The sequence below is a fragment of the Propithecus coquereli genome, unplaced genomic scaffold (genome assembly GCF_000956105.1).
Source record: "Propithecus coquereli isolate 6110/MARCELLA unplaced genomic scaffold, Pcoq_1.0 Scaffold227, whole genome shotgun sequence".
Classification (NCBI taxonomy): Eukaryota; Metazoa; Chordata; class Mammalia; order Primates; family Indriidae; genus Propithecus; species Propithecus coquereli.
In genome coordinates this window covers 2,076,563-2,103,044 of record NW_012147808.1, presented here as the reverse complement: position 1 = coordinate 2,103,044, position 26,482 = coordinate 2,076,563, and the positions used below count along the sequence as shown (strand labels likewise).

The 26,482-nt window shown below is 37.3% G+C and overlaps 1 protein-coding gene across 3 annotated transcripts in view; it reads right to left on the bottom strand.

Moving 5' to 3' along the window:
• Window positions 1-24,925, bottom strand: part of LOC105811091 (chromosome unknown open reading frame, human C11orf49) — a 199,217-nt gene extending 174,292 nt beyond the window's left edge. For 2 of the 3 annotated variants that reach the window (XM_012645200.1, XM_012645198.1), the window contains exon 1: window positions 24,766-24,925. In XM_012645200.1, coding sequence (XP_012500654.1) covers window positions 24,766-24,811 — 46 coding nt within the window. In that variant the 5' untranslated portion in view covers window positions 24,812-24,925. The remainder of the gene's footprint in view (window positions 1-24,765) is intronic. The other variant, XM_012645201.1, reaches the window with a different exon arrangement.
• Window positions 24,926-26,482: the final 1,557 nt, after the last annotated feature.

The following is a 26,482-nucleotide window of genomic DNA, read 5'->3' as shown; positions in this document are numbered from 1 at the left end:
ATGAAGCTGGTAGCAATCTTAATAGGTCATATAGTTTAAAGTTTTTCTTAAATTAGAAGACCAATGTATCATTGCATATTAAAACATTATCTTAACACATTAACTGCCATGTGAGTTGTATTTAACTCACAATAGTTTTGGGCCTGGGGCCTAGTGAAGCATATGTAAATCACAGTCTCTTCCCCTTGGGAGCTGCAAGAACCATTTCTCAAGTTGTATATAACTCATGCACATAAAACAATAAAAAATAATGAATTTTTTATTAAATTAGAAAGGACCGTTTTGTTTTCGAAGTTTTTATTCTATTTTTATGATAAAACACCATGGCCCCAACGAAAAAAATTTTTTTCTAGTGTGGCAGTCAATGTGTTAAATACAGAATTCTTTTTTATTTTCAGTTTTTTATTAAAAATAATGTGGCTATAAACACCTTTGCCCAATTTATTTTCTCTTTTGAATTACTTCCTTAGGACATATTCCCAAAAGTAGGGCTCTAGGATCAAAAGATATGTTCATTTTTATGGCTCTTGTTATGCATTGCCAGATTGCTCTCCAGAAAGAATACACCAAATTATATCACCTGCAAGAAATGAAGACCAATTTCTTTGCAGATGTCCCAATATAAAGCTGTTTGTGGCCGGGCGCGGTGGCTCACGCCTGTAATCCTAGCTCTCTGGGAGGCCGAGGCGGGCGGATTGTTTGAGCTCAGGAGTTCGAAACCAGCCTGAGCAAGAGCAAGACCCTGTCTCTACTAAAAAAATAGAAAGAAATTAATTGGACAACTAAAAATATATACAAAAAACTAGCTGGGCATGGTGACGCATGCCTGTAGTCCCAGCTACTCGGGAGGCTGAGGCAGGAGGATCGCTTGAGCCCAGGAGTTTGAGGTTGCTGTGAGCTAAGATGACGCCACGGCACTCTAGCCCGGGCAACACAGTGAGACTCTGTCTCAAAAAAAAAAAAAGCTGTTTGTTTTAACTAACTCAAAAGTGTTTTAATGTCCAACACTTTAATTACTGGTAAATCTGGGTATTTGATAAGGTTATCTTTCCCTTTATGAGTTAAAAAATTTAATTGTAAAAGCAATACATGAATGGAATAGAACAATACAGAAGGGTATGAAGCAAAAACAGGGTAAGTACCCTCTTAATCCAATTCCCCAGGGGATTCACTGTTAATGGTTTGTTCTATACCTTCTAGAACTTATTCTGTATGTGATCATACACTCATTGGCAAATGTTAATTAATCGGTTGTGTAGAAAAATGTAATGACACTGTACATACTCTGCAACTTACTTTTTCACTTAATACTTCATATACGTTGTTCCATATTAACAAATCTAACTCATTCTTTTTAATGGCTACATAGTAACATCTATTATAGAAATATCATAATTAAGACTACACTTTCAGGGATCATTTCTATAGTTCGTTACTGGAGAAGTTTCTCTGAACGTGTATAAAAAAATAAAATAGAAATATCATAATTTATTAACAATTCCATTATTATTAATATCATTATTATTATTTTGAAACAGGGTCTTGCTCTGTCACCCGGGGGCTAGAGTGCAGTGGCACAATCATAGCTCACTGCAGTCTCAAACTCCTGCGCTCAAGTGATCCTCCTGCCTCAGCCTCCCAAATAGCTGGGACCACAGGCACATGTCACCAAACCTGGCAAATTTTTCTATTTTTTATAGAGACGGGGTCTCAATATGTTCCCCAGGCTCATCTCGAACTCCTGGCCTCAAGCCACTCTCCTGCCTCAGCCACCCAAAATGCTGGGATAGGTGCCCGGACCCACTCCCTTATTGATGGACATGTAGATTGACTCCAGTTTTTCACTTTTACAAAGAATGTTGCACATAAACAACTCTTAAATCATTTATTTGACTGCTTGTCTTGACAGCTCTTAGTACTATAATATAAATTTGTATCATTTATTTTCTTTACACATCATATATATCAAGTTTTATTTAGCATATTCATGATTGTCCTTATCCTGTCACTTTCCTTTTATCTTTGTTATTTGTTCTACAGAAATTTTCTTTTTAAAATTCTATCTATGCATCAATCTACTCTCAAATATCTATATTGGTTTACATCATAAAATTATCTCAGCTGTAATTATACTTTATTTTTTCCTAGTTATAAAAATATTTTAAGATTTTAATTCAACTGCAATTCAATGTACCATATGGTATGAGGTGTGAATCCAAATGTATTCCTTCCATATTAAAACCTAGTTATCCCAACTAATGAACTTTTGACATTGTTTTGTTACACTTAGTTTGTCACAGATTAAGTAGATTTGTACTCTGGCATCTATTTCTGGAATCTCAATTCTGTTTCATTTGCTTATTTTTAAGTTAAAAAAATTCACTATCATACATTTTTTTTGACTTTCCATTTAAGTGTAATAATATACAGAAAAGTATGAATTTATACTTATAAGCAGCACCCTAGAAAACTTCCTGGAGCCATCGTCCAGTCCCTAAATTCCCAAGGGTAAACCCGTAAATCAGTTTTGCCTGTTTTATATAAGTGTGTATACATATAGACTCTTACAGTATGCAGTCTTTTGCCTCTGGTTTCTTCTACTCAACATTTGTGTGTGAGGTTCATCCATGTAGCTGTGGGTAGTTGTTCATTAATTCTCATTGAAGTACAATATTCCATTCTTCAATCTCATTGCAGAATAATACTCCATTGTTGAATGTAACACAATTTATTTACCAATTCCATTATTGACGGCATTTGTTTTAGTTCCAGTTTCCCATAATCTGGACCTATTATAAATGATGCTACTATGAGCATTCTAGCATAAGTCTTTTAGCAAACATATGTCCTCATTTCCCTTGTTTCAACACCTACACCCAGAAGTGAATGACTGGGTCATAGGGTATGCATATGTTCAGCTTTAGTATATACTGCCAAACAATTTTCCAAAATATGTCTGTTTATATTCCCACCAGCAGTGCATAATGAAAAACTTTTATCAATTACAATTTACCTATATCCATCTTTTTAATAAAAATGCATCTTTTTATTTTGCATACTTTAATCAGAAAATAAACAAAAAAACCACAATATGCAATATCCAACCCTGTTGTCAAATGAGGGAGGAGAGGGGGCTTGAGGACCTTGTGTCCTGCCTTTGACATAAGGACAGGATAGAGGAAAAAACATTAGATACCATCAAAAGGAGACAGGTAGAACAGAGCCACTTAAAGCTGCTGTGGGAACCAGGGGGACGGACCTAAATCATGTTTTAGAAAAAATTTTCAGGTCTTACTGCAAGACAGAAATATCCAACACTTTAAAAACTAACAGTGGATCTAAGTGTTCTAGAGGGCAAAGAACAGTAGTTCTTTGTTTTTTCTTGTTTTTTAAGAAACATAACCCTAATGCTTCTCTTAGTTTTAAGTGAATAACGTAAGTTAGAAACATTCTATTTTTAGTTGTTTGGGAGATGATCAAGATTAGATACCAAAAAAAAAAAAATTAGATAATTAATTTTATCAAAAGGTTTTTAACATCTATTAATATGCTCCTATGGTTATTTCCAGTTATCACTTTCTTATACATAATATTATAGATAATACTAATCTTATATTTCTGGGATAAACATAGATTAAAGAGATATGCAAAATTATAAAATGATGCTATTTTTCTCACTAATTGTTTTGATTTTGAAAAACGTATTTTTCATAAAAAATGCTGCTTATGTTAATATGAAATAGACTTATTATTTTAAATGAATTAATGTTTAAAATTTGTTTTAAATTCAAACACAGTCAATTTGATAGATATGTGCTATCCAAACTAAATCTCAGTGAAATCCTCAATAAAAATATTTTTAAGAGTATTAAGAGATCCTGAAACCAAAAAGTTTGAAAAACAAAACAGTCGTACTAAAGCCCAGAGACAAGAGAAAGAAAGCACTGTGAGTTCTGGAACTGCACATTGTTCAGAATAGCTGGGGAAATCAGTTTGAAGTGAGAATAGTGCTAGATGGAGTGAAAAAGCTGCCATATCACAAGGTTTGTATGCCATGCTCATTTGGGAGGTTGTTAAAAGATTTTAACCAGATCCAATTTAGATTTTAGAAAGATCACTCTGGAAGAATTAAGGAGAAAGAATTGATGGCGACAAGACTAGATAGAAAACTGCTGAATCATTCAATAAAAACCTATACTTTTTCTTTGAGGAATGATAGGTTGTTATTTATTATTTTAATTATACATTTTTTTTAAAAAAATAGTGAATAAGGTGTGTTAAGCATGATCAGAAAGTTATCTTCTCTAAATGATCAAATTTCTTAAACACGTCTAGCTATGACCAACTTTAAACAAACTACATCCATTCTTAGTATCTTTTTTTTAAAATCTCTTTTGGAGCTCTCAGTTAAACATATCAGATTAAACATAAGTGTTTTAGTTTTTGCCCTCCAAAACCTTTGCTAAATTATCACTGAAGGCATTTAAAAAAGACTTAAACCCTACCACCTAATAGGTGCACCTCAATAGATGCAGAAAAATAATTTGACAAAATCTAACACTCTTTCATGAAAAAAAACACACCAAAAAAACTAGGAATAAAAGAGAACTTCCTCAACTTGATACAGCATCTACAAAAAACCCACAGTTAACATCATATATACTGGCAAAAAACTGAATGCTTTCCTGATTTAAGAACTCAAGGATGGGGGGATGGACAGGCTTGAAGCTCTGACTCAGGTGGGGCAAGGGCAATATATGTAACCTAAACATTTGTACCTGCGTAATATGCTGAAATAAAAAAAAAAAAAGAACTCAAGGATGTCCACTTTCACCATTTCTAGTCAACATTCTATTCAACTAGAGGTTCTAGCCAGCACAATTAAGTAAGAAAAAGAAATAAAAGCATCCAGTTCGGAAAGGAAGATGTAAAATGATCTCTACTTGTAGATGACATGATCTGGTCTATAGAAAATCTCAAGGAATATACAAACAAGAAAACTATTAGAGCTAATAAGCTAGTTCAATAAGGTTACAGGATACAAGATCACTGTACAAAATTCATTGTATTTCTATACATGAGCAATGATCAATCCAAAAATGAAATTAAGTAAACAATTCCAATTATAATAGCATCAAGAAATGAAATCTTAGGAACAAATTTAACAAAAGTATAAAACTTATACAATGAAAACTATAAAACATTGTTGAAAGAAATTAAAGAAGGCCTAAATAGATACCCCATGTTCATGGCTTATTAGACTTAATATTGTTAAGATGGCAATACTCCACAAATTGATCTATAAATTCAATGCAGTCCCTATCAAAATCCCAGCTGGCTCATTTGAGAGAAATTTACAAGCTGATCCTAAAATTCATATGGAAATGCAAAAGACCCAGAACAGCCAAGATAATCTTGAAAAAGAATGCAGTTGTAGGATTCACATTCTGAATTTCAAAACTTACTCAAAGCTAACAGTAATCAAGACTGTGTGGTACTGGCATAAGGACAGACGTATAAACCAATGGAACAGAATAGAGAGTCCATAAAAAAACCCATATATTTTATGGCCAATTGATTTTTGACGTAAGTGCCAAGACCATTCAATAGCAAAAGAATAGTCTTTTTTTTTTTAATGGTGCTGAGATAATTGGATATCCATATGTAAAAAAGAATGATTTTGGATCTCTTCCTCAAGATATAAAAACAGCTAACTCAAATGGATCAAAGACCTAAATGTAAAAACTAATACTATAAAATTCTCAGAAGAAAAAATAGGTGTAAATCTTTGTGACCTTGGTTTAGGTAATTGTTAGGTAACAATTTGTTAGATATAACACCTAAAGTATAAGTAATCAAAGAAAAAATAGATAAATTGGTCTTCATCAAAATTTAAAACTTCTGTGCTCCAAAGGACACTAAGAAAGTAAAAAGACAACCCACAAAATGTGAGAAAATATTGGCAAATCATCTATCTGATAAGCATCCAGTATCCAGAATATGTACAAACTATTGCAGTTCAACAATAAAATGACAACCCAACTAAAAATAGGCAAAGGGGCTGGGTGTGGTGGCTCACATCTGTAATCCTAGCACTTTGGGAGGCCAAGGTGGGAGGATTGTTTGAGGCCAGGAGTTCCAGACCAGCCTGGACAATATCGAGACCCTTTTTCTACAAAAAATAAAAACTTAGTGGGCCATGGTGGCACACCCCTATAGTCCCAGCTACTCAGGAGGCTGGGGCAGGAGAATCACTTGAGCCCAAAAGTTCAAGACCAGACTGGGCAGCATAGCAAGATGCCATTCTTTTAAAAAAGTATTTTTTTAAAAACCACTGAACTGGCATGTTAATTATATGTCAGTAAAAGAAGACACAGATTCATAAAAACAGAGTTGAAGTTAAGATTAAGATGGCAACATATAAGAGATGTTAAAATTTTGGAAAATGGAAATTAGACAAAAAAGTAATAACTATTGAGGTGGACAGAAAAAAGCTAAAAAGTAAATTGACTATACCAAGGAAAGAAGACAAGAAGCATGAACATTCTCTTACACAACATCAGAAAGGCTTAGGAACTGGAGGTATCAGGTATCTCTGAAGACATGGGTATAAATTAAGGTAAAAACAGAAAGTTGGTTAAAAGTCTGTATAAGAAGCAGTTATATTTCTAAATCTTCTTCCCAACCTTGTATAGTAAAGTTACTACTCCTTCTCTACTCAGGTTTAAGAGTAAAGGCTTACTCTCTATTGAGAGGCTGAATCAGGAGGATGTTGAACTTGGAACACCAAGAACAGCTGAAGACAGAGGTACCCTACTGAAAACGGGAGAATTACATAAATGTCTACATATTGATCTGTAAGACCCTCCCCTACTCAGCACTTGAACAGATATCCAAGAAGCTCCGAAAACTTGAGAAAAGCCTTTATATGAAAAACATATAAAAAATTACACGCAGAAAAAAAGAAACTCAGAAGAAAAAGAGAAAATGCAGAAGACAAACACCCAAACACACAAAGAAAAACCAATAAAACAAAAAAAAGAAACTCCACAATTTATATTCTCAGAAAGATAAGATAAAATCTTACATTCATGAATCAAGAAAACAAAAGACAAGTGAATGGAAATTAAAAATACCAACAGTAAATGTGATAGCTCATATTATGTGTCAACTTGACTGGGCTAAGGGATGCCCAGATAGCTGGTAAAACATTATTTATGGTTGTGTCTGTGACAGTTTCTGGTGAACTTAGCATTTGAATCAGTGGACTGAGTAAAGAAGATTCACTCTCACCAATGTAAGAAGGCATCATCCAATCCATTGAAGGTCGAAATAGAACAAAAAGGCAGAGGAAGAACAAATTCTTTCTTCTGCATTTGGACACTGGAGCTCATGGTTCTTGGGCTTTCAGACTCTGGGACTTACACCAGCACATGCATCCCATCTCCCTTCTCAAGCCTCTGGACTTGGACTGAATTATACCACCGGCTTTCTCGGTTCTCCAGCTTGCAGACAACAAATGGTGGGACTTCTCAATCTTCATAATCATGTGAGCCAATTCCCATAATAAATCTATATAGCTGACCCTTTAACAACATGGAGATTAGGGGTGCTGAGCCCCATGTAGTTGAAAATCCACATATAATTTTGGACTCCCCAAAACTTAAGTACTAATAGCCTATTTTTGACTGAAAGCCTTACCCATAGCACAAACAATTAACACATTTTATATGGTATTCTTAGGATAAAGTAAGCTAGAGAAAAGAAGACGTTATTAAGAAAATCATAAGAAAGAGAAAACATATTTACTATTCATTAAGTAAAAGTGGATCATCATAAAGGTCTTCATCCTCATTGTCTTCATGTTGAGTAGGCTAAGAAGGAAGAGGAAGAGGAGTGCGTGGTCTTGCTGTCTCAGGGGTAGCAGAGGTGGAAGAAAATCAGGATATAAGTGGACCTGTGAAGCTGAAACCCATGTTGTTCAAGGGTCAACTGTATATCTACATATCTACATATATCCTATTGGTTCTGTTTCTCTGGAGAACCCTAGCCACTACAGTAGATAGTTTTAATATTCAACAGAAGGATTGGAAAAGTTAAAGATCTTCACAGCATATATAAAAACAACAAAAAATACAGAAAAGATGGGATAAAGACAAGAAAATTAGAGCATAAATCCATAAAGTTCAATGTCTGAGTAACAACAGCTCCAGAGACAGAACAAAGATGAGAAAATATCAAACATGTATTTCAAGAAAACTTCTCAGAACTGAAATGTGTGAATTTCCATACTGAAAAGGTCTCAAGACAATGAATGAAAAAAGATACACGGCAAAGTATGTCTACATGAAATATCACAAATCCGAATAGCATTAGATTTCTGAAAAGAAACACAGAAAGCTAAAAGATAATGGAGAAGTGTCTTAAAAATTCTAAGGGAAATGTATCTCCAACACAGAATTTTATACCTACCTCAACTATCAATCAAGTATAAGGGTAATATAAAGACATTTTCAGAGACACAAGAGTCCCCAAAACTTTACTTTGCATGCACCCTTTCTCAGAAAGCTACTGGAGGATACAATCTAACAAAAAGGAGTACATAAGGAAAAAGGAAGACATGGCTTTAGGAAATATGGAATATAACTTGAGATAAGTAATACACACGATAAAGAAAAAGGATTTAGAGAGCCACCAGGCCAGATTCAAGCAGGAGGACCAGTTTAAGTGAAGAAGTACTTCAGAAAAGTTATCTTAAAGAAAAGAAATTGAAACTGAGAAAATATCAGATATGTCTGTATTAACTGAGAGAAGACTGATCTTTTGCCGAAAAGTTTGGGGATAAATTAAAGTTCATAGAAAACCAAGCACAAAAGACAAGATAATTATTAATTGCAAGAAAAAGAAAAAAATATGTAAAAAGGAGAGATGTAATCATAACAGTATACTACATGATATATGTATACAGAATTTCCATAGTCACAACAAACACTGAACATTGATTTAATCAAAAGTTATAATCTTATTGGAAGACTAGGAAGAAGAGATGTTTAGGCATATAAGAGGACTAAAATCCTCTGTTTCCATAACAAAAGTCATTAAATAATATCTAAAAGTGAAAAATCAAGAAGAGCAGTTTAAACACGTTATTTTAGAATACGCAGCAAAAATTTTTTAAAACAGTGAAATATTTGAAAGTGGTCTCCTCTGAGGAGTAAGACTCAGAGGTGAGAAGGCTGTAGGGTAGGGTACTGCTATTTGTGTGTGTGCACGCATGTGTCTGTGAGTTATAATTCTTATAGATCCACTTGACTTTTAAAGTTCTGTAGCTAAGAAAAATAAACATCACAAATTTTAAATCCAACAATTCTTTGGACTTTCTTCAATGGAAGAAGTAGAATTTTACACTATTTGGATCTTCCCTCTTCTTACCATTATTTGTGATATCTCGTTTTCCTAAAAAAAGTTTTTCAATTGTTTCATCTAATTATTACTTTGTGGCCAGGAGTGGTGGCTTACACCTGTAATCCTAGCACTTAGGAGGCCAAGGCAGGAGGATTGCTTGAGGCCAGGAGTTCAAGACCAGCCTGAGCAAGAGTGAGACCCCGTCTCTACCCCCAAAACAAAAAAATCAGCTGAGCATGGTGGTGCATGCCTATAGTCCTGGCTACTCAGGACACTAAGGCATGAGGATTGCTTGAGCCCAGGAGTTGGAGGTTGCAGTGGGCTATGATGATGTCACGGGCAACAGAGACAGAGTGAGACCTTGTCTTCAAAATAAAAAACAAACCAAGAAAAACATATATATATATATATATATATATATATATATATATATATAATTTTGTAATATTTTTGTATTTTTTCTTTTACCAATTTATAATAGTCAACTTTTGTTCCTGTTAATGTTCAAAGTTACTTCTTTTTTCAATGGATTTATTTATGCAGCCTTATTTCATGTTTTAATACTGTTCAGAATTCTTACACTTATCCCCAGTTAAGCTTTCTTCCTTCCCACAGTAACTAATACAAACTTTCTTTGCTCCCCTCAAGACTTTCACTTCTGCTTCTCTAAGAAGATAATCTTGATTCTTACTTGAAAGACAAAGAAGAGGTCATCAGGTAAAGAACATCAATTTCTAGCTCCATTTTTTAGTTTAGCTATGTTCTTCACCATTATTACTTTCTACCTCTTTTGTTCAAATATAATTACTACTTGTAGAGGTGTTTTAAGACCATCTTAAGGATCTGATTTCTCACCTGGGAATCCCTCCTAATTGAGAAAGATCTTAACTATAAATTGCTTTCAAATACAGTAAAATGCCGGTCAATATTAAATGTTAGATTATGTTTCACAGAGATGTAATTAAACAGTTATCCATACTTTAGTATAAATTTTTTTTAGCTCTCAAATACTTTCAAAGCTCCAATAACAGTTTGTAGGTTTGGCACCATGCATATAATGCTCAGTGGATAAATATGGCCCCAATTCCCACCTCCAAAATAGCCTTACAACTCTGCCTTTGAGCCCAGAATTTCCTCCCACCTTTTCTGAAAATGTGTTTCCTCAGTTATTATTCATCCTTTTCTTCTCTTGGATCTTCCCTCTACAAACAATGGTTTCTTTTGCTTGAGCCTAAAAACATACTCAAGTCTCTCCCATCTAAAAAACTAAAATCAACAAACTCTCCCTCCCTTCTCTTGTTATCACCCCCTTCCTCCTTTTCCAATTGGCTAAACTTCTCGAAATGAATCTGGCCTAGTCTCAACTGTCACGCTCTTTCACCCAGGCTTGAGTGCAGTGGCATGATCATAGCTCACTGCAACCTCCAACTCTGGGGCTCAAGTGATCCTCTTGCCTCAGCCTCCCAAGTAGCTGGGACTACAGGCACGTGCCACCATGCAAGGTTAATTTTTAAAGTTTTGGTAGAGGTAGGGTAGGGGTCTTGCCATGTTACTGTTAGGTTCAGAGCCAAGAGGGAGACACATGAAGCCTCATGTGTAGCAAAATGCTGTTTTATTTTGAGCATCTGGGTGCAGATGGGTGGAGGCCAAACAGCATCCACCAGGAGGGAGGGAAAGCCTTGGGATTTTATAGAGGGTTTTTTGGGGGGAGTGAGCAACACCTGCAGAGACAGAGGATAGGGTAGCCTCGTCCTTATTAGGGGGGATAGGAATGCCAGTGCTGCAGCTGTTTGTGGTGGAAGTTAGATTTACAACCTTGGACTCTCCACCTGGAGCTTTTGTTTCACAGGCTTTATGATCACTATCTAAGTATTACATCCTATACATGCTTTTCAGGTTCCCAGTCTAAGTAAACCTAATATTCCACCCTTTTTATTATATACATATAAGAAAAGGAAGGGCAAGTTATGGGAAAGGGAAAAAAATTAAAATTAGAAAGATTGGGAAGCAGGTGTCATCTTTTTGACTGCTTCCTTGTTTTTTTCTTTTTCTGGAGACTTGGTTATTTCTGAAATGTAGTTAGGCCAATCGCCAGGGATGTGATTTTTGCCCCTGAGATATGGTTTTGGGCAGGAAACAAAGGCTTGGAGTTTACCCCCATGCTGTCTGTCCAGGAGCTTCTCAGGAACACCTTGAGGCTGTAAAATAAATTCTGAAAGCTGTAAGCTGAGGAAATGTAAAGAGAAAGACTTACATTTCTTTTCTGGGCTCTTTTAGGTGTTTGCGAAAACAGATTCCCAGCAGGTTGCCTCCTAGTTTGGGAGAGAGATAGTAAAGAGTCGAGAGAGCTCAGAATGGATTTTCAGCTGTTATTAGAAAATTCGGAGATTCAAGGCCACCCTAACAGTTACCTAAGTTGGTCTCAAACTTCTGGGCTCAAATGATCCTTCTACCTTGGCCTCCCAAAGTGCTGGGATTACAAACGTGAGCACTGTGCCCAGCCCCGTCTGTTCTTCAATCCAGGAAAACCTGGCATTCTGCCACGCTACTCCATGGAAACCTCACCTAATGCCACTAACAGCTTCCTTTGCAGCTCTTATCTTCTTTGACCTCTCTGAGGTGTTTGATATCATTGAACACTTCCTCCATCTTGAAACTCTCTACCCTCCTTTGCCCAGCTTCTACTGCATTGCCTTTTCCTTGTTCTCCTCCTAAATCTCTTACCAATCACTCTCAGGCTAGGAAGATAAATATCTTTATTTATTGTAGAACTATCTCTCTGGAAACAAGATTTAGGTTTCTACAACGGGTCTGTAATTCCCAAAAGAAAAAAATTTATTTGGCAGTAATCACCTCCAACACTCAGCAACAAACACAATTATAAAGAACTAAAACCCCAGGCTGGGCGAGGTGGCTCATGCCTGTAATCCTAGCGCTCTGGGAGGCCGAGGCGGGAGGATTGCTTGAGGCCAGGAGTTCCAGACCAGCCTAAGGGTCTGTACAAAAAATCAGCCAAGTGTGGTAGAATGCATCTATAGTCCCAGCTACGCAGGACACTGTGGCAGGAGCATGGTTTGAGCTATGAAGACACCACTACACTCTAGCCTAGGCGACAGAGCAAGACCCTGTCACAAAAACAAAAAACAAAACAAAACACTAAAAAAACCCTAAAATTACATGTGCTCACTAAAGTGAACAACTTATTCTGATTAGTTGGAAATGTGTACCAAGGACAGGAAGTGACACAGGGAAATGACACGTAACACAGAGTTAAGAAAGAAAATAATAATAATAAAAAGGGAGCAACTGAGCTCAGTGGTAGCAAGAGGCAGGCGAATGGAGAACAGGGTGAAGGGATGAATATCTTTGTACTTCAAGAGTTAGAGGTAGGGGAGAAAAAGTCAAATACTCACCAATACCTGTGTGCTTCACCTGTAAGTAAGGGCAAGCAGCTACCCACAACACCTTACCTTGAGTAGGAGAGACATCTCCACTATATATATTAGGTATGGCAGATTTTTGTTTTCATCCCCAAAACCCATGCTCCCATTCTTCTTGCACATGTTTGTACAGCTGGACTTCAATTCCCAGCCCCCTTTGTTGTTAGCAGGGACCTTATATTAAGTTCTTACCTACAAAATGTGAGCACAAGAGATGTTTGTAACTTCTGCTTCACTTGCTTAAAAGGTCCTTGCTTGGAACTCACGCCCACCCATTTTCCCTGGCTAAAAATGGCTTACAACTGAGGCACCCTTGGAAACCATGTGTTTCAAATGGGATGACTTCCCTGCTAGCCAGAAATCCCATGAGGACTTCCTAGAGCAGACCCTGCCTTCCACATCCCACATTTAGGTTAAATAAGAGAGAAATAAAGTTCTTTCTTGTACAAGCCATTGCCCTGGGTGGTGGAGAGTGAAGTGGTGGGGGATGGATCTTTTTATAACTGCAGCTCAGCCCTCACCCTAATTTATACCCTGAGAGATCAGGTACACAAAACCACCTGAAGTGCAAAACCTCAGTAGACCTCAACAGCATAGGGAACATCAGTTTGGAGAGAGGAAAGTTGTGAGTACAGAGGGTGGGGAGCAGTTCTTGTCATTAATTAATAACTCTAAAGTCAAATTTAACTAACATTAATTGACTGACATCTAAGCCACTAAATTTGGAATCAGAATCTTAGCTCCACCAACTGCTATCTATATAAACATTGGAAAATTCACTTAAGTTCTTTGAGCCCTCATTTCTTCCTATGCATAATAAAAATAACATCCAACCTCATGGGTAAATGTTGTAGCATATCTACAGCACAATATAATAAATAATGTCCAAAATGATGATACTACATTATCCAAAAATGTTAAATTATGTTCTATATATCATTCCAAAGAATCTAAGGAATATATCATATATTCTATAGAAATTCAGTTCTGACACTTAAATCCTTATTGAAATGAATAGAAAAGAAGGTCCTTAGAAGTAACAGGACCTGAAAGAAAGCAAAGAGGCTAACAACACTGACTTTGGAGTGAGATAAACTTCATTCAAACTTCAGCTCCAGACACACTAGCTCAGTGGCCTTGGATAAGTTACATAACCTAAATCTCAGTTTCCTCAAGGAAAAGTGGGATCAGCCTGGTGCCTACCTACTCTATTGTGAGGACTAAATGAGATTGCTGGCTACTTCCAGTCCTTCTGGAAATGAAAATGATTCTAGATGGCATACTAAGAACACCTATGTGAACATATTTTTCACTTAAGAAAGTACTAAGGCAATTGTACTACTTAAAAGTTGAAATATTATCTCTGTATTTAAAAAAAAAAAAGGTAAGAGACATGATCCCTGCCTAAGGGTTTAGAATTTAAATAAAATAGCCTTTTCCCTTTTTGTGTCACCTAATAGGAAATGAAATCTGGGAAATAAAGTTACCCAAATACTACTAACTATAACTGGAAACAAAAGATGAAATTCTGAACTTGTACAATTACCGGAGGGATCTTCTCAGGTTTTGCTGCCTAAAAATCTTATGAAAATACTAACAAAAATGGAAGAAGGTATTTTTATGTCAGCCATACTTTTATCATTTAAAAATATAAACTGTTTTCTGGTGTCCCTTCTTCCCTAAAGATAACAACCAAAGGTGTTTTTATTACTTGGCTGAGTTTGAGAACTTTCCAACTGGGGAGTTTAATGTCAAGTCCTTCAACAATAGTTATTATATTTTCTCTTACCATCCTAGGAAAGATAAGAAAGAGTTCACAATGTGAGACAAATCAACAACCATTTCTTCTCCTTGTAAGTTAGTTTCTCCTTTAGAAATATGACATCAAAAATAAATATTTGCTAGAAGAGCAAAGGTCAAAACAGTCCCTATGTCCAGGCATGACAACAAAGATTAGCAAGACTCCAAAGGCTATTTATAAATATAACCTTGAAGAGAACAAAAGGTAGGGTTGTTCTTTTTTTGTCCTTTTTTTTTTTTTTTGAGATAGGGTCTTGCTCTGTCACCCAAGCTAGTGCTGTGGCATGATCGTAGCTCGCTGCAACCTCCAACTCCTGGGCTCAAGTGATCCTCCCACCTCAGCCTCCTGAGTAGCTAGGACTACAGACACATGCTACCATGCCCAGCTAATTTTTTTTTTGTAGAGACAGAGTCTTATTTATATTGCCCAGGTTGTTCTCGAACTCCTGGCCTCAAGCAATCCTCCTGCCTCAGCCTTCCAAAGTGCTGGGATTACAAATGTGAGCCACTGCGTCTGGCCTAATCTATTTCCTTTTTCCTATATGTTCATCATTCTTTACCATGCCAACCCCCGAAGATAAAGCAAAAGATTGCACATGTGAGACTTTAGAAGGTAATTGTGTCTAAACAGCAAGTTCAGTGATTTACAGGCTATCAAGAAAGACAATCAATTTTAAGTCTCATTAAATAGTTTACTTTGAAGATAGTCAACATATATTAATTAATGCATCCTCTCAACCCTCTGTGAGGTAGCTTTTATCAACTCCATTTGTTGGGGAAACTTGATCAAGTAGAATAGTATTTTCTGTTTACAAAACACCTACCCTATAAAGAACTCCACATGTTTATCTTCTCAATCTTCTAACATTCATGTGGGGTAGGTGGCAATATTACCTTTTCCCATTTTTATAGGTAAAATGCAATGGCTCAAGGAGCTTAATGACTTACATGGTAGTGTTACTTTTATCCACTAACTAGAAGCTTCTTGGGATTAACATTATACCATGTCTGAACTGCACATAATTCAAGAGTGTCAAGTTTCTAGTTTTCTCTATGGCCACCTTTCAACACATCACATTCCAAAAAGACTGGAATCATGCTTGTTGTTGTTTAAGCTCACATGTTCAATGTTTATAAAGCTTATTGTTATCACTTCTCTAAATTGGACTAGTTAGGTTTTGTCTAGGTGCCCAAAAGCTACATTATTTTTTGTTTACTGTCTGTGAACTAGCATTGTAAATGATGTCATCAGTAATGTACAAAACTCTTAGACAAAGCTGCAGGGCCAATAAAAGCAACTCACTTGGGGAAGAGTGCAATTCTTCTTCCCTTTTTTTTTTTTTTTTTAAGTAGCCAGCACACAAAAAGATGACTCATTAAGCCCAAAAGAGGTGACTATGCCATGTAAGGGCTTCTTATGCAGCCTTCCACAAAGAGATCTGAGTGGCAGCATAAGGCGTCCTCTTCTGTGCATTTTCCTCCAGGCAGAATGTGCATTTGTGTGGCTACATACACAATTATAATCTCCTCTGAAAGGCAATTCCTTCCATATGACAGGCTGAACAGTGGCCTGAGTGCTAGCCTCATGTTGCCCATGCAGTTAACATGCTGAAATACCAGACACATTTAATCTCTCCTTTCTGAAAAACTAAGATGGGACAGAAGAAGCAAAGCTGGAAAGAACTCCATACAGAGAGAAAGGAGGCCAGCCCAAGCGCCCAAACTCACTTTCTCATGGGCTGAACTTCTTTGTGTGTTGCCTACTTACGTGTCAATTTGCAGGACTTTGGGGCATGAGAACCAGGGAGCCGAGTGGTTCTGGCAGCCTCTCCATTTGACAAGTAAAGCCAAAGACATGTGGCCTTTGGTACATTTTACATTCAAAAGTGTTATTGTTTCAAACATGCCTATTTTAAAATACATAATTTTCCCATTTAGAGCACGTTGTATGTATGTTGGCCACAGGAGTGGTTCTGCCACAAGAATTACAAAAAAAAAAGAAGCAACTAGTTCTAATGCAGCCCCATCCCTACCAGATGCCTCTGTTTGCTGGGGGCCAATGGGGCTATCCCAGGTGAGAGAGGTCTGAATTTAACAAACACCTGATATGAAGTCCTGGGGCACAAGCAGATTTCTGTCTGAGATTACAGAAACTGAAGCTTATGTTTTATCACAATTACCTGTAATCTCGGGGCCAGATAATAGTATTAAGGAGACCTTGAGCTACACAATAGGACAGCTGGAAAAAAGGCTTTTACTCTCTCCAAAGAATAGTGCTTTTAAAAAGCTAATTCAATGAAGAAAAAGAAAAGGCTCTGAAAGTGCCTTCTCAAACAATATTTACTTTTACTAGGTTCCTGCTAATCAAACAAAACTTAGTCAAAAGCTTTTATGAAAAATACATTTGATGATTTCAGCAGTAATTGTTTTGTTTAAAGAAGGTGCTTAAGAAAAAACATAGCTAATGGGATCAGTAATTTGGTAAGTTCAGATGTGTTTGGGAAAATCCCTCCTCTCTTTGATAAATCATTAAAATTCTGCTCAGATAAATGTGTTTTGACTTGAAATTCCAATCATAGAATGAGCTATTTCCTAAGGCCCCTAGGGAAGTAGTGCAAGGGTGATTCCAACACAGAAAAAGGACCCAGGGATTAGTTTACAAGGGTAATTCCAGTTTTAATCAAAGCATATCACCCTGCCCAGTGAAAGGTAAGGATCTTTTGGAGATGCCCCCAAATTGTCCAAAATTGTATAAAAATCCTTCCTTTTTAAAATACCAGTTTAAAAATGGATTAAATCTTAGTGTTGTATAACCAAAACATAGAAACTATGGTATTAACCAAGAAAATTAACCTTAGGTATAATCAGAGTTTAAATCTAAAAGGATCCAGGGCAGATTTTAATCAGTCATGCTTTTTTTCATTCAGGGAAGGGGCAAAAAAACATAGTTTCTCTCACATGGCAGGAATTCAATAACTATTTATTGAACTGAATTCCTTTCTCCCATTTATTTTAAAATTTATTCTGCTACTTAAAGCAGACCATTCATTCAAGAATTGAGCACTTCACTTGGGCCAAGCATTGTGCTAGACTTTAGAGATACTGAGAGAAAAAAGCCTGCCCTCATGGTTTACATTCTAATAAGAAACAGACAATAACCAAGTATACAAGTAGATAAACAAGATAACTGTGATAAGTTCTATGAAGGGTATAAAAAGGATAATGAACAAGATAGGCTAATGTATCATGTCTCTTCTGATCCACTATTATTACTTTTTAAAACTTCAATTATCCACTGAGCCTCCTAGAATTACTCATTTAGCAAATATTGTATTTGTGCAAATAAAAGTGACTCCCAACTTTTGGATAGCATTTGGAGGATTTTATGATTACTTGAACGTATAAATGTTAAGCAAGGTCAAAAATTTAAAGAGCTATTTTAAAACCCTACAATAACACTGAAATCATCCTCAATTTACTTTGGAGAAATGGGGGTACACAAGGACTGGGAACAAGAAGCCTTAGAACTCACTTGCTCTTTTTTTTTCCCCCAACAGAAAGATATTTATTACATTTATTAAATAGCTTACAGAATCCTTGGCAAGGTGGAAGAAAGAGAGTCTAGGCTGAACTTCCAGGAACAACTCCCAAAAGGCACATTCCAAAACTAGGCCACCAAGGGAACTGCTGCCCCAGCCATAACTGAGAAGCTCACAACCAAACTGGGAAAGGGCCAAAATAGCTGTTGGCTCTAGAACCATAGAGTTCACACATTCTATAATGGCACTTATTACACTACCACTTTGTGTTATGGTAATTTATGACTATGTCCCCATCTCCCATTTATGGTGAAGGACATTTTATATTCATGTCTTCCTTTATATAGAGAAGGTATTCTGGAAGGAAGGAAAGGAAGGAGAGGGGGGAAGAAGAAAAGAGGTGATTTTGTGACCATGTTCATAACTATTTTAAAGCGACCAGATTTATATATTATAAACCTAGTTTCCAAAGATTTAGGAAGTCAGTATAATAACATCTATAATATTTGATTTTATTTCATTTCCTTTCTGCAACAACCCACTTAAGGTCCTAAGAGGATTTCTGCTAATTTATTGTAAACAACATTGTTTCCTGGTATAAGATTGGGTGGTGCACTAGGTATTTTCAAACAAAGATAAGCTTGCATATCAGGATTCATCCAAAAGCAAAAAAAAAAAAAAAAAATTGTGCCTGGCTGTCAGGCAAGTAGCTATCATGCACTACAGTATCAGCAAATACAAAAAATAAGATTAACAACGCTTAAGAGTCTTCCACATAGAAAGAGTCCTATGTCAGAACCTTTGCCAAGGCTTAAAGAAATTGTATTAACCTCATGGCTGGAAGGGACTATATCAGTGACTGTTGGATATTGTCTCAGCCCAGGCACTGTGAGAAACAGGCACCAAAACAGGATCAGACATGCAAGAGATGTACTGAATGAAACACCCATGACAGAAAATGGGAAGGGAACCAGAGGAGTCTGAGACAGCTGAGAGACCATAATGCAGATTTGACCCTAGTAAAGGAGAGAGAGGGGAGGACGGGACGTAACAGCAGTGTTCAAGCCAAAGTTGCTCACCAGAGGAGTCACACATCTCATAGAAGTGGGTCTGTTCTGCCTAGTCATTGACTAGGAGCAACCCATGGGAAGTGTGATGTCAGTGTGAACAAGGCGTTGGATTCAGAGCTGAAGTAGGAAATCGATTACCCTGCCCTCCCAACAGTAGGAGATCTGAGACGTACACTTCCATGGTTGCCAAAGGTGCATTACAAATTTTTATAAAAGTATAGTAATAATAATAGCTAATATTTATTGTGCACCTATACAGGTGCTCTAAAAACATGATCTCTTTGTATACCCTCTTTTCACAATGTAGGCACAAGGTTGTAGTAGCCAAGCACTGCTCCAAATGTTTACATGTATGAGGTAAGTACTATTATTATCAACATTTTACAGATGTGGAAACTAAGGCACAGAGAGATTAAGTAACTTGTTCAAAGTCACACAGCTACCCAAAGTACATAGATTATTGAATAAAACTCTCCCAAATGGTTTAGAAGTTATCTTCCTCATTGCCTGCCTCTGAGAGATGAGGCCAATGGCAAGAGCGAACTGGAATTTTACCATTCCCTGATCCATCGTGATTCCTAGGACGCCCCCTCATGGTAGAAATGTTAAATGAACCCTTTGGATTCACCTGAACTTATTCCAGGATCCACGTACAGGTTTGTGCAATAGTTGGAGCCCCATTTTTGGAGTTGTTCAAGGTATTTATAGAATAGAGTTTAAAACCATGTGGACTTGAACTAGACTGCTGGATTAGAATTCCAGTTCCACCACTTACTAACTCGTTATTTGGTATTTTTCTGTGTAGTTTCCTCATCTGTGAAATGGAGATAACAATTGAAATTATCTTCATATGTATTAATATATGTAAAGCACTTAAAATGGTACCTAGTATTAATACTTAGTAAGTTCTTAAAAAGTCTTAGTTTTATTAGCTACTCACATTTGGGGTACCCTAAGGTCATATTATCCATATTCCATTTAACATACATGTATGAATTAAATATAGGAGGGTATACAATGATGAGTAAAATATAATTCCTGTTTCTAGGAAATTTATTTGCAACTAACGAACTGTTTAAGAGCTCCATGCTTAACAGGGAAGCAAGAATCACTGCCCTTTCAGCCAATTGTTATTTTGGAGTGTTTGTTTTTATCTTTTTAGTGGAAAGGAAAAAAACACAGGCTATGAAATCTGACAAATCTAGGTGAATCCCTGCTTTACTATGTATCATTGCCTGTGTGATCTTGTGCAAATCAATTAGCCTTTCTAAGTCTCGTTTTCCTTATTTGTGAAATGAGATATTAATAACTCCTAAATGAGACTAACAATAGTACCTACTTCATATGGTAGTTGTGAAGATTACATAAGATAAGGCACAGTGCCAGGCATATAGGAAGACTTCAAAATCTACAGCTTAAAAAAAAAAAAACTATCCAATGTGTTGTGATTCCTCAAAATGTATAGCCCCCAAAGGAGAAAAACCACCTCTGATTTCCTAGAGTTACCTGTTATGCCAGTGAAGCAAGAATCACTGACCAACCTTAGTGAAAATAAGCAGGTCCCATGGAAATAGAAGAGGCATCCTGGAGCATGAGTGAAAGCATGCACCTCACCAAATTAGGTGGAGTGAAAACTAAACCTCACACCCTCATGCTTATACTCAGGTCAGCACGTAGGTGGTGTGTTTGGCAAACCTGGGATCAGAAGAGACTGCCCTTTGGCTCTAGAGAGCTCTCCACACCCAACCATACAGAGACACACCTCAGCCTCTGGCAGAAGCTTCCAATAAGTAGCTTTCATAAGGCTGGAAATCTTTCATGGGTCTTACACAAAGAGCTCTATATTTATTTCACCTCCTTACCAGACCTTCCTCTCTCTCTTCAGGCCTGGGCATTAACAATTTTTATCACTACATTCTGATGACTGCAGACATGAACATCACTGAGCTATACTTTAATGACAATCTTAAGCTCTTAAACCATGCCGGGCCATGATTACAGGTTCTTAATCCACAAAGTCAGTGGGGAAAGGATTAGTTTACCCAACATGATGAAAGATTGTTTTCTTCACTAATAGTCAAAAAGGAAAATACAATCCCTGGCTAGCAGGTAGAAAAGTGTATCTATAGATATTCATTGAATAGGTATTCCTGTAATTCATACCATAATCCTGAAAGGAGGTCTCCAGATATACTTACCAAGGGGTATTCAGCTTTAGCTTTTCTGTTTCACTGAATGCCTAGGGCTTTCTAGTCTCTGCAATTTTCTTTTCTCTACGTGTATTTTCTTTTCTAGGCACACACATGCAAGTGACATCATAATTTGTAAAAACAGAACAAAACAAAAACAAATTTTAAAATCTACAGGTATTTAAAAATTTAAATGAGGAAATATCTTATCAATTTAATCTCTAGGGAGTGGTTTTAAGTGGTCATTAAATTGAGAGTGAACGCTTCACAACAGCATGCCTCTAAGAAAGACCAAACTATAATAGACAGGGGTGGTTCTCAACTAAAAACAAATACATTTCAGCAGGGTTATATGGTTTGATGAACCATGAGGAGGCCAATGAGTAGTATGAGTGTGCTAAGGGCAGTACGAATTTCCAGATGGTGGTTAAGACAGGGAGTTAAGACAAATATGCAATAGAGCCTGAAGGAGCATTTGTCCAGGATTCAAGTATTAAGGGTGGTTGGACTCCATGAACACTGAAGCTTTTTCAGCCAACCTGAGACTTTGATTCTGTTTGTAGATTCATTGTCATCATTGCCACTGAATTAGTATTCCTGAGAAAGCCATTTTATGGAGGGACCACCAGCTTCTACTCACCAAAGCACCAGTATACCAAATATGCCAAGCCTTTGAGACATAAATTTCAAACAGCAAACACCTAAGGAACTGAATAAAGTAGGTTTTTCAAATATTTCATAGATTCATTAAGTACTAGGTAAATGAGATAAAATACATAAAATCTTTAGCAAAAATATAGGTACTGCTAGACATTGATATTGTCATTCATTGAATACAAAATTATCTGTGATATAAGTATCCCCTTTTAGCTGATTAATGAATGTGGTCACTGTCTTAAACTCTGTCCATATATACATATGTAGGTATATATGTTTATGTATGTATGTGTGTATATATACCTTTTAGAGACCAAATAGCCCTTAAACTTGGTGAAAAGACATTCAACTTCATAAAAGAAATGCACATTAAATCTAGCTTGAGACTCTCTGTCACTTAACAGATTGACAAAATCCAAAAGTTTGATCTATTTTGTTGGCAAGACTGTGGAGAGACAGGCATTCTCTTACATTGCTGGTGGCAGTATAAAATGGTACAGCCCCTATGAAGGACAATTTGGCAATATCTATCAATATTTCAAATGCATATGCCCCTGATCCACCAATTCCACTTTATGGGATTTATCCTTGCAGATACACTCACAAAGGAACAAAACTGAAGGTTATTCATTGCAGCATTTTTAGTAATAGCCAAAGGCTAACAACTGATTGTCTACCAATGCCGGATTGGTTACATAAATTATTTAAACACAATACAGCTAAGAATAAACTTTTAAAGGAATGAGGAAGCTCTCTACTGATACAGAAATTACTTTGAGATATAGTAAATGAAAAAATGTGCACTGTACGTTCCCTTATGTACATAATAAAATAAACTCTGGAAGGATACACAGGAAACCAGGAATAGTGGTTACTTGTGGAGGGGGGGCTGAGGGTGGATGGGAACTGGACAGATGGGGAGATGGGAGTGGAAGAAGACTTTCTATTATAAACTTCTTTATATTTAAAATTTTTTAAAAAACTTTTTAGCTACAGCTGCTGGAATAGGATATTTTTAAAATTTTTTAATCAAGTTTTCATATTACCAATTCAAAAATTTAAACCAGAATTGTTTTTCATTTAAAAATATGTATGGTATATCCATACAATGGAATATTACTCAACAACAAAAAAAAACAAGCTATAAAGCCACAAAAAACACTGGGGAACTTAAATGTCTGTTGTTAAGTGAAAGAAGCCCATCTGAAACGGTAACACACTGTATGGCTCCAGTTATATGATATTCTGGAAAAGACATAACTTTAAAGACAGTAAGATCATGGGTTGCCATGGGTTTCTGGGGAGGGAGAAGAATGAACAGGTGGAATGCAGAGAATTTTAGTGTAATAGTGTATGATAGTGTAATAGTGAATACATGACATTAAGCATTTGTCAAAAACCATACAACTGTACAACACAAAGAAGGAACTCTAATGTAAATTATGGACTTTAGTTAATAACGTATTCATATAGGTTTATCAATTGTAACTAATGTACCAGCTAATGCAAGATGTTAATAATAAGGGAAACTGAGCGGGGAAGAGAGCTCTCTGTACTATGTGCTCAATTTTCTGTAAACTTAAAACTCTTCTAAAAAAACAAATCTATGACGTTTAATATGCGTATGTGGGCCAGGCGCGGTAGCTCACGCCTATAATCCTAGCACTCTGGGAGGCTGAAGCAGGGAGGCAAGAGGATCTCTTGAGGTCAGGAATTCGAGACCTGCCTGAGCAAGAGCGGGAGACCCGTCTCTACAAAAAACAGAAACATTAGCCGGGTATGGTGGCGCGCGGGCCTGTAGTCCCAGCTACAAGGAAGGCTAAGCAGGAGGATCCCCTTGAGTCCCGAAGTTTGAGTTGCAGTGAGCTATGATCACGTCACTGCACTCTACCTAGAGTGACAAAGGGAGAAGACTGTGTCTCAAAAAAAAGAAAAAGTGTATGTGTGTGCATATATATGTGTGTGTGTGCCTTTTTTCGTCCAGTACATACGTTACATACTGACGGTGCTCAATAAAATACTACAGATAACAGTTTTAGCTAAAGAACAAAGTCAAGAGCTCAAGTTCTGGAATAGGCAGATCTGGTTCTGATCCTAGCGCTACCATTTTCTACCTGTGTGGCCTTATTTATGCATATTACCTCTTCTGCATATTGCCTCAGTTTCTCCATCTGCAAAAATTGAAGAAAACACAGTAATTCCTCCTAGGGCTGTTAAGAAGTTCATATAAAGAATAATGCACATAAAAGGCTTAGCACACAGTGCCTAATGAAAAAGAAAAGCTCAAGATGTTAGCTGCCGCTATAACGGTAAAATGATTATTCATGGAATGACTGACTGGGCACTTCAGGTTCCAAGATTACTTACGCCACTAACAGCATATAAATAATTCCCCAACAGGGCCCCAAATCCTTAAGTCCAAACTGATACACTTTGAACGCAATCCACATTTCCTGAGTTCCAGTCTGTACACTTCGGACCATTCTTTACTCCCCAGAAGCTTTTCCCTTCCTGCTCGGCCTTTCAGGGTCAGGCCCTGGAACTCCCGCCTCTCCGCCCCGCCTCACTGCACCCCGACCGATCCCATTCAGACCCCGCCCCCACCCCCGCCTCCTCCCGGACCACGGCCTAATTCGTCTTCCCCAAAGTTGAAGGAAGCTCCTACCCAGATACTCGTAGTCCGGCAGGGCTAGGCGTTCGGGACTGAGCATCCTTTGACCCAGGTAGCTTCAGGGCTCTCTTCGGCTTCCGGAACCCAGGTCGCCGTCTCTGTCCGTTGCCATGGCACCCACGCGGCGAGAGGGGAGGTAGGAGGCGGAGGGGGTGTCACACAAACAGTCTCCGTATCGCAAAGCCGAGCTGGCCACACAAGTTCCGGGAGCAGTCGCTTCGCGGTGGTCGAGGTTTCTTTGGACTCCCATTCTTGAGGACTTGGTTTTAGAGGAATCTGAGGTGGAGCATTCTTTTGAATCTGTAATATTTCCCGGTGTCGAAGAATTACTGTCAGCCGTGCATATCCGCAGTTTCTGAATTTCGTAACTATTCCTGCTTTCTACAGCTGTTATCCTAACTCACAATAATAGCCCATGAACCCCCATAAATACTTAGTATCCCATTACCTATTTTTATTTCTTTAATATTTACTATCTTAAGTTGCTACAGAGTGCTTTCACATGCGTGTATCTTGGCTGCTTCTAGAGGTCAGGGACGTGTCTTTTCTGCTACGACAGGGCTGGACACACAAAAGGTGCTTATTAAGTCCTCTGTGAGATAATTGCCATTTCCTGTCAAATTCCTCTTTATCTTTAGTTCTTCCTTCTATTCCTATCCCTTACTATTTAGTACTCTTCCCAAGCGTCTTTCCTTTTTCCTGCAAAGACACTTTACTTCTTGAGGGGAAGAGGAAACTTGGGCACCTATTAGACCCGCCCCCCAATGCCCAATTGCTCTCTTCTCTAAGAAGAGAGAGTATTCATTGGTTTTCAAGTTCCCAAATCTTTCTGCTTTTGCTCCTTTCCACTCCCAACAACAGGTCAGAGGTCTGTGGCACTTGTCACAGTTCAAACCTAGCAGAAAAAGCCACTCTGTCTGCATGTTTTTAGTTAGTGCCCTTCCCCTCCAACAAGGTGAGGTTTTGTGAAAAAGAAAAAGAAAACAAAAATCAAGCTATCAAAGGAATGCCTGGGAAACCAGTAGACCACCTACACTAGGAGGAAAAGGAAAGAGGAGGTTCTTCTCTTTGTGTTCTGAGTGGCCTATTCTTAGCATCCTCCAGAAAGGAGCCTCAAACCTCCTAATTCTCCCTTTCTCTTAAAATTGTATATGTGTCTCAATTCTAGGCTCCTGTGAGTCACTCTGAGTTTGGATGTGGTAAGGATAAAGGGACAGAGCCAAAGTAGGAGCAGGGTTTAGGTAATGAGGTAATGAATTTACTAATTTGGTATTTGCTGTCAAGTCCTGCAAATTTGATTTTAAAATATTTGCCGTGTTTCCTGCTCCCCCCATGCAGCTTGAGGGTATAGCAGTTTCATACCTGTGACCTATTGCTATATTATTAATAGAGTAATAGGATAGTAATTATTAAGGATGATAATTTTACTTTATTCCCAAGCAACTTGAAACTATTTGCAGATCATTTCATTTGTCCTCATAAAAACTTTCTAAGGCATGTCTCCCTTTTCTAAGTAGGAAAATTGAAGCACAAGTCACGAAACTGACTTGTCTAGCATCATCCATCCTGTCAGTGGGAGAGCTGGAACTGGATCTCAGCTATCCCAACATCCAGGATAGTGGTCTGACCACTAAACCACACAGCCTCTTTTTTTAGGGTTTGTTGGCTTGGTTTTTATTTATTTATTTTTCCTTTTGCTCTTCCTTGCTAG